This window comes from Nicotiana sylvestris, chromosome 6, assembly GCF_000393655.2.
Source record: "Nicotiana sylvestris chromosome 6, ASM39365v2, whole genome shotgun sequence".
Taxonomy (NCBI): Eukaryota; Viridiplantae; Streptophyta; class Magnoliopsida; order Solanales; family Solanaceae; genus Nicotiana; species Nicotiana sylvestris.
Window position 1 is genome coordinate 91,528,299 of NC_091062.1, and position 13,881 is coordinate 91,542,179.

General features: G+C 41.3%; 1 protein-coding gene across 1 annotated transcript; it reads left to right on the forward strand.

Annotated features, from left to right (window-relative positions):
• Positions 1-1,177: 1,177 nt before the first annotated feature.
• On the forward strand, positions 1,178-2,185 carry LOC138870934 (retrovirus-related Pol polyprotein from transposon TNT 1-94). The gene is made up of 3 exons (XM_070148777.1): positions 1,178-1,405; positions 1,517-1,936; positions 2,045-2,185. Exons 1-3 carry the CDS (start codon positions 1,178-1,180, stop codon positions 2,183-2,185), a joined length of 789 nt encoding a protein of 262 aa, XP_070004878.1.
• The last annotated feature ends 11,696 nt before the right edge of the window (positions 2,186-13,881 follow it).

Here is a 13,881-nt window from a genome sequence, read left to right on the forward strand (position 1 = left end):
GTCCTTATGTTCCAATCAAGGTACTAGATAAATTTCCATATTCAATGGCAAAAACCAGCAAAGAATTCACTGAAGCAGACAAGAAAGCTGTGGAGAAGAATTTTCGTGCCAAGAAAATTCTGGTATGTGGAATGGGACCTAAAGAGTATGATAGAATCTCTACCTGTGACACTGCAAAGGAAATATAGAAACCTTTGCAAATATCTCATGAAGGAACTACACAAGTAAAATAGTCTGAAAATAAACCTAATACTGGTGATAGTTCCTTGATGGAAGTTGAAGGCGAGGAGATTGGATATGACTCAACTTTTGCTTTGATGGCTCAATCAGATGATGATGAAAACAATGGCAACAAAGAGGTAAACTTCAGGGACGTTCAGAGAAATCTGAAATCCTATTCTCCAAAAAAACTCATGTGTTTAGCTGATGTTTTAATCACTGCCTTTTGTAGTCTTGCAAAGGATATGGATTTCTTGTTCTTAGAACTAGAAGAATCTGAACATACTAGAGAAAATTTAGTGGTTGCAGTTACTAACCATAAGAAAACCATTGAAATCCTTAGAAAAGAAAAGAGTGATCTGTTGGTAGAAATTGCAGACCAAAGGAAAACAATAGTAAAATCGTGGACTAAGTTAAAACCTGAAAGTTTTGAAAGAGGAAAGGAGATAGAAAGTGAGGAATAACTCAGGCTTGAATATGAGGTGAAAGCTATGAGATGTAGGATGTGTGCTGAAATTGAGAAAGACGAGCTCATCCAAACCAATCTAGAAAAAGTAATGAATGATCTTGAAAGGTCTCTAAAGTGGACCTGGTCCTCAGAAGCTACCACTGCCTTACTTCCTAATGATAGTGAAAAAAGGCAGGGAGTAGGGTTCCAAAGGGAGAAAACTCCTCTCAACCCTCATAGTAAGAGCATCACTATCTCTGATAACTGGACTCGTACCCAATGTGGGAACACAGGGCGCTTCAAGGAAAGTGTCCAAGCCAAGAATCAATCAGTTTAGAAAGACAAAGTGGTTGCTGAAACCGTGACCACAAAAGAGGGACCAGGTTCCACTCACAAGAAACACACATTACCTACATGGACTAAGAGAGCTCTTATTCATCCTCTTGCTTACTACAAGGGACCCAAACTTGTTTGGGTTCCTCAGTGAAAGGAAGCATTCAACAATGGTTCATGGATAGTGGATGTTTGAAACACATGACTGGGAATACCACAGACTTTCTTTTACTAAAAGCCCTGCAAAGAGGGAGTGTATCCTTTGGCAATGGCAAAAAAGGATACATTCTTGGAGTTGAAAAAGTTGGGAAGTCGCTCACTCATTCTATTGAAAATGTATACTATGTCAATGGGCTTAAGTACAGTCTTCTGAGTGTTTCTCAAATCTGTGATAAAGGAAACAAGGTAGAATTCTTGTCCAAAATATGTATAGTTACTGATCTTGTGACTGGTGAAATAGTACTGGTGGCCAAGAGATACAAGAATATCTATGTTGCTGATTTCGAGTCTTTATAGAGTGGTGATCTGAGTTGCCTGAAAGCTGTTGATGATGATGTTGAACTATGGCACAGAAGACTGAGTCATGCAAGCTTTTCCCTTCTGAACAAACTAATTCAGAAGGACCTGGTCCATAGTCTGCCTATGTCACAATTCAAGATGCAAAAAGTCTGTGATGCCTGTGCTAGGGGAAAACATGTGAAGTCCTCCTTTAAGTCTAAAAGAGATGTGATCACCTTAAAGCCTCTTGAGCTTCTGCATATGGATATGTGTGGACCTATGAGGGTGCAAAGCAGAGAAGGAAAAAGATACATTTTCGTAATTGTGGATGACTATTCCAGATTCACATGGACTCTATTTCTCAGAACCAAAGATGAAACTGTTGAAGTGTTTGTGGCCTTTGTGAAGAAAATTCAGGTGAAGATGGAGTCTAGAGTTGTATGCATTAGATCAGATCATGGGACAGAATTCGACAATGTCAAATTTGATGAATTCTGTAATGAAAATGGCATCACTCACAATTTCTCAGCTCCCAGAACTCCCCAGCAAAATGGAGTAGTAGAAAGGAAAAACAGGACTCTGGAAGAAATGGCAAGAACAATGTTGATTGACAGTGGAGTTGCAAAGAACTTCTGGGTTGAAGCTGTCAACACTGCCTGCTACTTAGTGAACAGGTGCATGATTTGATCACTTCTGAACAAGACCCCGTATGAATTGTTGAATGGAAGAAAACCCAAGCTAACTCACCTAAGAACATTTGGATGCAAATGCTATGTTCTCAACAATGGAAAGGATCAGCTTGGTAAGTTCGATGCCAAAAGTGACGAAGGAATATTTCTTGGTTACTCTTCTCAAAGCAAGGCCTACAAGATATATAACAAGCGGACTCAATGTGTTGAGGAAAGTGTCCATGTTATTTTTGATGAATCTCATCCATCATTTGAGAAGAGTGCTGAGGAAGATAAAGATGGAGAACCCTTGTTCCTGGTGAAGTCATTAACATGACAAATGGAAAAGCAGATATGATGAGTCAAGTGAAGGAGCCAAATGAAGACAATGCTGCCTTATCATCAATAGAACCAAGCACTTCAATTACAACCTCTGAAGCTGAAGAAAGAGTGGTTGATGCAGTTCAGGGAACTCCACTAGCATCTGAGAGAATGATAGAGGAAAATCAGTCAAACATACCTTTCTCCTCTCAGAATGAACCTCTGACGTCCAACTAGAGACATCAAAGCTCTCACCCTATAGACAACATAATCACTCCTCTAGATTTCGGAGTTCAAACCAGGTCAAGAGCCAGAAATTCACTTGCCTTCTCAGCCTTTCTCTCCCAGATAGAACCCAAAAACATCAAGCAAGCCTTGAAAGATGAAGATTGGATTACAGCCACGCAAGACGAGTTGCATCAGTTTGAGAGAAACAGTGTGTGGCACCCGGTACCCAGACCCCCAGATAGAACCATTATAGGAACCAGGTAGGAATTTGGAAACAAGCTCGATGAACATGGAATTACCACAAGGAACAAGGCCAGGCTAGTGGTCCAAGGCTACAATCATGAGGAAAGGATTGACTATGATGAAACGTTTGCTCCAGTGGATCGCATGGAAGCTATCAGAATTCTAATCGCTTTTGCATCTCATATGGAATTCACCTTGTTCCAAATGGATGTCAAAAGTGAATTTTTGAATGGACTCCTTAAGGAAGAAGTCTATGTGAAGCAACCACCCAGGGTTTAAATGTCATGATCACCCTAAATATGTGTTCAAACTGGACAAAGCTCTGTACGGGCTAAAGCAGGCTCCTCGAGCTTGGTATGAAAGATTGTCAAAATTCCTCTTAGAAAATGATTTTAAGAGAGGAAAAATTGACAATACTCTTTTCTTAAAGAAACGAGGAAGGAACCTGCTCATTGTTCAAGTTTATGTTGATGATATTATTTTTGGAGCAATAACTGACTCTCTGTGTGGAGAATTTGCAAAACTTATGGGAAGCGAATTTGAAATGAGCATGATGGGGGAATTAAACTTCTTCCTGGGTATTCAAGTAAAATAGTCCCCAAAGGGTACTTCCATTTGTCAGCAAAAATACATCAGGGAACTCTTGAAGCGGTTTGACATGGAAGCATCAAAGGTGATAAACACTCCCATTGCAACTGCGACTCGACTGGACATGGATGAAACCGGGTCTCCTGTGAATCAAACAATGTATAGAGGAATTATTGGGTCTCTCCTCTATCTCACTGCCAGTCAACTTGATATTGTTTTCAGCGTGGGGATGTGTGCAAGCTTTCAATCAAATCCCAAGGAATCTCACTTGAAGGCTGCCAAAAGAATACCGAGATATCTCAAAGAAACACAAGACCTGGTGCTATATTATCCATCAGGTGACAGTTTTAATCTGATTGGGTATGCTGATGCAGACTATGCAGGTTATCTTGTGGACAGAAAAAACACTTCTGGGATGGCTCACTTCTTAAGATAATGTCTTATCTCTTGGGGTACAAGGAAGCAAAATTTAGTGGCTCTTTCAACAGTTGAAGCTGAATATGTAGCTGCAACAGCCTATTGTGCTCAGCTTCTATGGATCAAGCAGCAACTGGAGGATTTTGGGGTACTAACTCAGAGTGTGCCCCTTCTATGTGACAACACTAGTGCACTCAACAAGGCCAAGAATCCAGTTCAACATAAAAGGACTAACACATATTGATGTGATGCATCATTTTTTGAGAGATAATGTGGAGAAAGGGTTGATATGTATGAAGTTCTGTAGCAGAAAAGATCAAATTGCAGACATTTTCACCAAAGTACTAAGTAGGGAACAGTTTAAAAGAAACAGAGTAAAGCTGGGACTGTTGAGGCCAAATTAAGAACCTGATTCCTCTTTGGTTGGCTCGTATCCTTAAGAAATAATTGGCTCAAAGTGTTTTCTGGCCCTGTCTAACTCACTTCAATACCGTTGCAGTTAAACACGCATAATGAGCATAGAAGCGATAGATGCAGTGCATAACTGATAAAAGAGGGTTGATTCTTTTCAAAAAAAATCAAGAACCAGGTTATTGTACTAAAGGTTAGTAGTTCTGTGCATCCTATTAATACACGTCTTAAAAAAGGTACAAAATACAACTGCCATGTCATCAACTTTTCAGATCTTGCTGTCACGTCCCTTCAATTCAAAACGTTCCATCTCCCTCTGAAACATTGCAATTCTCCACGCCCAACCGTCGTTTCAGAACCGGTGCCTATTCCTCTCCCTTCATAATTATCCTCTCTTTTTAAAAAACCCTCTCTTCTGCCCTTCTTAATCATAAGCCCTACTCTAGACTCACCCAAAAGGAAAGGATTATCACACCACTTCTTCAAATGGCTGAGAAAACTTCTGATCTCTCTACCTCAGTTGTAACTACCTCTGACCCATCTATGGAACCTCTCATTTTTTCACTGAGCCTTCATCACCCGTTATCACTTATACTGCTGCAGTCACACCTTTCCCAGTTTCCCAACCTCTTCCCAACTCAGAAACCCTTGAAACTGTTGTTCTGTTCTCCCCATCGGCTGTTGTTCCCACCAGTCAAACCCTAAGTGGAGAACAAGGTCAAAATACTGAGTTCACAGAGGGTTCTGCCATCGTTGACGCCGATTCCATGGTTGTGGAAGCATTGGTTAAAGAAGAGAAGGATGTCGTAACTATGTTTGTAGTATCCGCTGATGGGATATTACATGAAATTACTTCCCAAAAAAATAAGTCACACGGTGTGGGGTAAGAAGGGGCCATTGTGACTGTTGAAGGGGATGTAGTAATAGATACTACTAGGGCATCACATGAGGAACCTGATCCCTCTCCAAAAGACCTAGGTCAGGACTCTCATCCCCAGGACGGTGCTAGTCTTGCAGTCGATGTTGTGCCCCTGGAAATTCAAGCACTTAAAATGCAATCTAGTGATGAAGAAGACCTGGACAATGTGGCCCTTGATGCATTCATAAGTAAGTGAAGGGTTGTCTCCACCCCTGAATCTGAAATCAAGCGACCTACTACCAGGCTTCAAGTCAAAGTGGCCTACGACTCTGCTCTCCAAAAGAGTAAGAAGAGTAGTAAGAAGAAAAGAAGAAAGTTGGTGAAGGATGGTGTACCTGTAAGTGATGAGGCTATCCCTGTAGTCGAGGTGGAAGAGGGAACTCCTGAGGAATCTGGTTCCCTTGTTAGGCAGTCCTCGAAAAAGGCAGAGCCTGTTTTAATGGAGAAAGGGTCAATATCTAAGCACAAGATGAAGAAGGTAGTGAGTGATGAGGATATACTAGTCAAGTCCAAGGGAAAAGGCAAAGTCAGTGGAGAAAATGAGAAGTGAGGTCTGCCTTGGCTTTGAGCGCCTGAGGCATCAAAAAGTTTTGCTAGGATGTATGTTTGACCCAACAATCTCTGAGATGGCCGAAATGTGCCAAATTCTGGAAATGGTCGAGTTTCAACAATGGGTGCATCTATTTCACATTGATGCACCTAAAGTGTATGAGGAGGAGGTACAAAGTTACTTCGCTAGTCACTTTCCAGTTGATACTGACCATGTTTGTGCTTTGGTCAATGGGGTAGACATCGTCTTTAATGTGAAATTGCTTGGAGAGATTTTGAAAATTCCTACAATTGGTGTGTCGAGTGTACAAGATGTTTGTCAGTATAACTTCATAAATGAAGTGGTGAAAGACAATGCTAATCAGAAAAGGGAACAGATCCATAAGAAAGCACTACTCCATGTCTACCAGCTACTGTTTGAGTTGGTTAACAAAGTCCTGTTGCCTCGAGCAAAAAGGAGGTCTGTGACTTCCAAGTCTGACCTATTCCTAATGGAGCAACTAGACGGTTTCAACCCTGTGAGTCTGCCTGCCATAATGATTGAACACACGCAGAAGGTTGCCAATTTCAAGGAGGTTAATCATGGGCTTCCCTATGGATTCTTACTTACTCCAGTGTTCAAATTCTTTAAAGTTCCATTGGGAACAGGTAAAGTGGGGACCCGAAAGCAGACATTCTCACAGACAACCATGGAAGAGTGCAAGTGTGTTGAGAAGTATGGGGGTAGGAAGTACATCAACTGTTTCTCAGCTCATCAATGCCCAGAACAGTGCAGCTGAGGAAATTTGTTGGTTGAAGGCTAGGAATGCTTTCCATGAAGGTCAACAAGCCCAAGCGGTTCCCATGTCGAATGATGAAGTGGTTCATTTGACACAGGGAAATGTTGATCTCAGGGCGCAAGTTGATAACCTGAAGTTTGAACTGCTCAATAAGCAAAAGTCGGGAAACGCCCGAATAGACCTTGTTCTCCAGACACTTGCTGCAGCTACCAAGCTTTTTCCTCCTAGTGCCCCCTAAGAACCCCTTCAGTGACCAGTTTTCTGGATATGTTTCTTTTGTTTTTTTTCTTTGTTGATGTTTGGTAGATGTTTTTGTGTTTTTTATGGCTGGGATGTACTACTACTGCTCCTGTGAACAAGTCCAATATTGCCTCTTCCTTTTTCAAAAGGCAGAGGCATATTAAATCATTATTAATATAAATCCTTTTTTATTATGTCTAGTACTCTCTCTCTCTATGTTCTATTCTCTATCATGATTGTGTGCACAAATGTGGCATGAGTTAGCTTAGCTGGAAATCTTTGTGATATTGTTCTTTTTAATGATGCCAAAAGAGGGGGGAATAATATAGGACTCAGGGGGAAACACATTGGGGAACATGTTCTTATGCTCTATTGATCTGACCATGTAAGATAAGGCATAGTCTCAGGGGGAACTCTGTGTTCCCTCGAGACTTTGAAACTGGTTTTTACTGCCCCAATTCCAACTTATAAATGTTAAGTTTGTCATCATCAAAAATGGGGAAATTAATAGATCTTAAATACTCTTGCCTTATGTTTTTGATGATCTAACAAACTTATTGTTAAGAACCTGATAGGGAACCTGACCTACTTGGATTGCTGCAAGCTTTAATAGATTCCAGCTAAAAGTGAACTGATACAGCTTCAGGAGCTAGGAACCAACACAAGGACCTGATGCTCTTGTGGTTTCCATAGCAGTACAAAGTCAATTAGACACAGCTGAAAATGAAGTGACTGACGGCACTGTTTCTACCGCATTGCACTACACTGTCATCCCACTCATTCTCTAACCAAACAAAGTACTCACATCATTTCAAGTGATGTGATCAAGATGTACCCAATGAGCTTTATACAAGAACATCACTGGAAGGTTTATGTTTCTCATTCAATCCTCTTGCAAAAACAGAGAAATCAATCCTTACAAGCTTGAAGAACAAGGTTGAACGCTACTACGGACCAATTCCTAAAAGATAGATTGTTGTTGTCATAGTTGAGTTGTAACCTTGTTATTGTACTTACTGTATCTCCTAAACTGCTTACCTAGAAGCATTTTGATTATGAATCCTCTTGTAAATCCGTAAACTCCTTGAGTTTATGTTGTGACTAGATTTAGTCATAAGGAAAAGTCTTTGTAATCGTAGAGTTACAAAGTGGCTTGTGGTGATAGAATCACAAGTTAGAAAAAGCCTTTGTAACTAGTATAGTCACAAAGTGGCTTGTGGTAAAGGTACCACAAGTTAGTTGAGTAAATCCTTTGCAATAAGAATTATTTTAAAGTGGCTTGTAATAGGTAGATTACAATTTAGTGAAGTTAAAAGCCTACAGGTATAGTTCGTGGTTTTTTTATCCCCTAGTGTGGGATTTTTCCACGTAAAAATCCTCTGCCTCATTTACTTACTGTTTTATTAGGTGCTCTCAGTAGAACCTTGTAGAGGACCAGGTACTTTACGATTTGGTGGACCTATACAAAATAACAGCATGGCTGTTGTGGAAGGCAAGGCTGCTGAATCTGCAACTACCCGAAGGCTCATCAGACTAGCACATGGTGGTAGTCGTCTTACCCTTGTTCTTCGGTTCCTTGGATCCTTTATAGAGTACTATGAAAAGGGCTGCTTTGCCCGAACCTTTGTATCAAAGCTCTTTGACTCCACTCCCGCATCTGTAAGATATTTTGTGATTGTGTTTGGATAAGGGTAGGAACTCTCACCCTACCTGTCGACCAGAGACATGTTGACCAACATGATGGCACCCATATTGATTGGGTACACGGCAAAGATAGAGGAAACTAAGACTGCCCGTGGGATAGGGAGCATGTTCTCATTCCAGCTTGGGTCTATCCGACTGCATACAAATGTCTGCCAACCCTTAGCCTCAAAGTTGAGGGTGTTCCACTGAATGGGAACCCCTGTTGTGATCCATGGCGATGGTGGTCCTGGAGCTGCTAAAATCTCGGCTAGCCAAGGGCTAGCCACATCACGCATTGATAACTTTTCCAGATATTGGATTGGCTCTACATCCTCGAGCCCCAAGTATGTGTTCAGGGAGGTTTGATCAAATCAAACTTTAAAGTTCCTCACCTTTGTCATCTTAGTCCCCTTCTTGATGTGCGCCACATTGGCGTAGAATTACCGGACTAAATGCTCCTTGGCATCCACCACGCTTTGAGTGAACCATGTCCACCCTTTTTCTCTCTCGGAACTGTCTTGCCACATTGGGGTTGTAACTATCCAAATCTTTCAAATCAAATTTATGCTCAAGAGTGAGCGTTCTTTGAGTCCACCATTCTCGGAACCTGTTGAAATCAGTTAGGCTCACGAATCTATCTTCCCAAACCTCCTTCTTCTTCGACCTCTCATAGCCGGCAACTCAGGTATCTCGCCCTCGATCGTCATCTAGAATATCATCATCATCATCAACTGTAACAAGTGCGGTGGGGGCATGTGACGAAGATGGCTCTGAACCCTGGCTATCATCTTCCGAACCCTCAGAAGATCTAGCTGAGAAGGAAGGCTCATCTTTGAGTTGGAGTCTACCCGGAAACTACTTTGGCTGAGACTGTGCATCAGGCTGTTCTTGAACTGAATTACCCTCAGATGCTTCCCTAGACGGGGCATATTCACTAGACTCTATAGGCTCTGTGGCTCTCCCGGCAGTTGCCTTTTTGTTTATCACTTTTTGTACGGAGAGTGGCATGTTACCCCTACCTCAGCCTCGGGAGGGTTCACCCCTCCCTTTGGATGTATCATCTCTACCACGAGATCTTACCATTGTCTACAATTCATAGAAACGGGATTTAGTTAAGTTCAAATTCATAGTATAAAATAGTTGCAGATAGTTGCAGGAAAAAATAAAAACAGGTAAAGAAGTGTGGTCCGCACAATTGTGAGTGCGTTCGCACATAGGAAAGTGCGGACTGCACAATTTTGAAATGCTTCCGCAATAATGTTTCTATGGTCCGCACAATTTCAAGTGCGATCACATAATTGAAGTGCGGACCGCACAATTCCAGCTTCAAACATGCAACTTTCTAATATCAGAGAATTGGTCGATCTGTGGTCAGAAATCAATTTATGCGGACCGTACAATTCTGAGTGCAGTCTGCACAATCATCTCTCAACAAAAGCCCTTAACTAAGGATCTGCGGACCGCACAATTTCTTGTGCGGCCACACAATTCAAATAACATCGGAAGTTAATGTAGGGTTCTAATTTCTAAGCAAAAATTGGACAAGGCAACACCAATTAAACATGATAACTAGTTTACCCATCACCCATTTAGCAAGTATGAAGTTACCCAACACATTTCAACTCAATGATGATGAAATTTAACATTAGGTCTAAAAATGGCTAAACTAATTATGAACAAAAATTAGGAACGATTGAAAAATTTTAAGGATGAATTGAACTTACCGGTATTGAAATGATGCTAAGGAAGAATCAAAGTGATGAAATGAATGACGGGTGCATGAATTAAATGAGTGTACTATGCTTTTGCCTTTGTGAAAGTACAGAGTGTGTAAAGTTTGAATAGCAAAATGAAGCCTTCTATTTATACTTAACACAATTTGTCAAGGGTTCAAGAGATAAGTGCGGTCTACACAATTTTAGGTGCGGCCGCACTCCTTTACCTGATATCATTTTACCCTTCGATGATTCTGTGGTCCGCACATTTTTGAGTGCAGCTGCAAATTTTTGTGCGGCCACAGATTGGCCTTTTTCTAACACAAACTTTAAAGAGTGTGCAATTCTAACTTCCCAGTTGTGTGGTCCGCACAAGATTTGTGCAGCTGCCGCTTCCATTCTGTTGTGGCACTCAAATTTGTGCAATCCGCACAATTTCCATACTTAGCAAAAAATTTCTAGGCATAGTCCCTGCAAAGCACACTCATTCCTACATACACTTCAAAACCAGTTAGCACAAAGCATGACCTATCTAAAGAAAAAGAATAAGAAAAAGACACATGGGTTGCCTCCCAAGAAACGCCTAATTTAACGTCATGGTACGATGCAGATTACCAATCACTTGAAGTGAAGAACCGCCACAACATGGCCATCATCAAATTTTTCCAAATAATGCTTCACCCAGTGACCATAGACTCTAAAGACCTCATCTTTTTTATTTTTCAAGTCCAATGCATCGAAGGGTGTCATACCAACAACCTCAAACGGGCCACTCCATTTAGATTTTAACTTATCCGGAAACATCCATAACCAAGAATTTAACAACAATACAAGATCACCTTCTTTAAACTCCTTGTTCCGAATGTACTTGTCATGGAGGTACTTCACCTTCTCCTTGTATAAGGATGAACTTAAATATGCATGGTACCAGAACTCATCTAGCTCATTCAATTGTGTCACCCTTAAGTTAGCGGCGACATCCCATTCAAGGTTCAACTTTTTCAAAGCCCACATGGATTTATGTTCAAGTTCATCCGGAAGATGACAAGCCTTGATGAACACCAAACGGTATGGAGACATTCCAATTGGTGTTTTGTAAGCCATCCTATAAGTCCATAGAGCATCATAGACTTTCTTTGACCAATCCGTTCGGTTGTCATTCACTGTCTTTGACAAAATACTCTTGATTTTCCGGTTGGAGACTTCCACTTGACCACTTGTTTGAGGATGATCGGGGGTCGTAACTTTGTGAGTGACACCATACTTGGAGAATAAGGTATCAAAATCCCTGTTGCAAAAATGTGATCCCCCATCACATATGATAGCCCTTGGAGTACCAAATCTTGTAAAGATGTTCTTCTTTAAAAATGCCACCACACTCCTCACTTCATTGTTGGGAAAAGCAACAACCTCAACCTATTTGGACACATAATCAACCACGACCAAGATGTAGGTGTTTCCACAAAAACTCACGAACGGACCCATGAAGTCAATACCCCACACATCGAAAATATCAATCTCCAAGATGGTGGTGAGGGGCATTTCATTTTTCTTTGAGATTCCCCCAGCCTTTGGCACTCATCACAATGCTTTACAAGCTCACTTGCATCCTTGTAGAGAGTGGGCCAATAGAACCCGCGGCTAAACACTGTGTTCGTCGTTCTTGCTCCACCATGGTGACCACCATAAGGCGAATAATGACAAGCTCCAAGAATTTCAACTTGTTCCTCCTCCGGTACACATCTTCTAATCACTCCATATATATAAATTCGAAAGAGGTACGGTTCATCCCAATAGTAGTCTTGACAATCCCGTTTAAGATTCTTCCTTTGGTTTGAAGAGAACTCAACCGGAATAATACCACTCACAAGATAATTTTCCAAATCCGCAAACCAAGGCATCTCCTTCATAGAAATAGCCAAAAGTTGCTCATCGGGGAAGGAGTCATTGATTTCAAGGCCATCATGCGGCCTCCCCTCCTCCTCCAAACGAGACAAGTGGTCCTCCACTTGATTTTTACTTCCTTTTCGATCTTGGATATCAATGTCAAACTCTTGCAACAATAGCACCCATCTCATCAAACGGGCTTTGGAATCTTTCTTGATCATGAGATAATAGACTGCCGCATGATCCATATGAACAATCACTTTTTTACCCATCAAGTATGGGCAAAACTTTTCCATAGCAAACACAATGGCAAGAAGCTCTTTCTCCGTAACGGTGTAGTTGACTTGGGCATTATTATGGTCTTACTTACATAATAAACCGGATGAAATATCTTATTGATACGATGCCCCAAAACATCTCCCACTACTACATCACTTGTATCATACATAATCTCAAAAGGAACACTCCAATTTGGAGTGTTAATGATGGGAGTAGTAGTCAACTTGAGCTTTAGCAATTCAAATTCTCTCATGCAATCATAATTGAAATGGAACTTCGCATCTTTCTCCAAAATCTTGCACAACGGGTTTACCACTTAAGAGAAGTCATTGATGAACAGCTGGGAAAATCCCGTGTGACCTAAGAAATTTCACACGCCTTTGACTGAAGTTGGAGGTGGAAGTTTAGAAATCACCTCAATCCCTGCCTTGTCGACTTCAATGCCATTCCTTGAGATTTTGTGGCCAAGGACAATGCCTTCTTCAACCATGAAATGACACTTCTCCCAATTGAGCGCCAAGTTTGTTTCTTCACATCTTGGCAACACTTTGTCCAAATTTGCTAGACAATCATCAAAAGAATCCCCGACCACTGAAAAGTCATCCATGAAGACTTCAAGAAACTCCTCCACCATGTCCATGAAGATAGCCATCATACACTTTTGAAAAGTCGTCGATGCATTGCACAACCCAAATGGCATCCACGAGAGTGCAAAAGTACTATAAGGACATGTTAAAGTAGTCTTCTCTTGATCCTCCAGAGCAATAAGAATTTGATTGTAGCCGAAAAACCCATCAAGAAAACAATATAAAGCACGGCCGTCCAATCTATCAAGCATTTTATCTAGGAAGGGAAGTGGAAAATGATCATTCCTTGTGACTTTGTTCAGCTTGCGATAGTTCATAGACACTCTCCATCCGGTCACTGTTCTTGTAGGAATCAACTCATTCTTGTCATTGGTGACCATCTTCATGCCCCCTTTTCTTTGGGACACATTGAATCGGAGAAGTCCATGAACTATCGAAAATGGGGTACACAACCTCGACATCCAACCACTTGATGACCTCTTTCTTGACAACCTCTTGCATGGCTTCATTGGGTATCCTTTGATGTTCAATAGATGGTTTGGCACCTTCCTCCAAGTTGATCTTGTGCATGCAAAATACGGGGCTTATCCCCCGAATATCCGCCAAAATCCATCCAATAGATTTCTTCCTCTTTTGTAGCACTGCCAATGTGGAATCTACCTACACGTTAGTCAAACAAAAGGAAAGAATAACCGGTAAAGTATAAGAAGGGCCAAGAAATTCATACCGAAGATGTGGAGGTAATGGCTTCAACTCCAAAACAGGAGGCTCCTCAATTGAAGGCTTTGTTGGAGGAGTGGTTCTATTCTCAAGATCCAAGGACAATTTGTGGGGCTCATAAGTGTATGACCCCATTCCTTGCAAAGCAT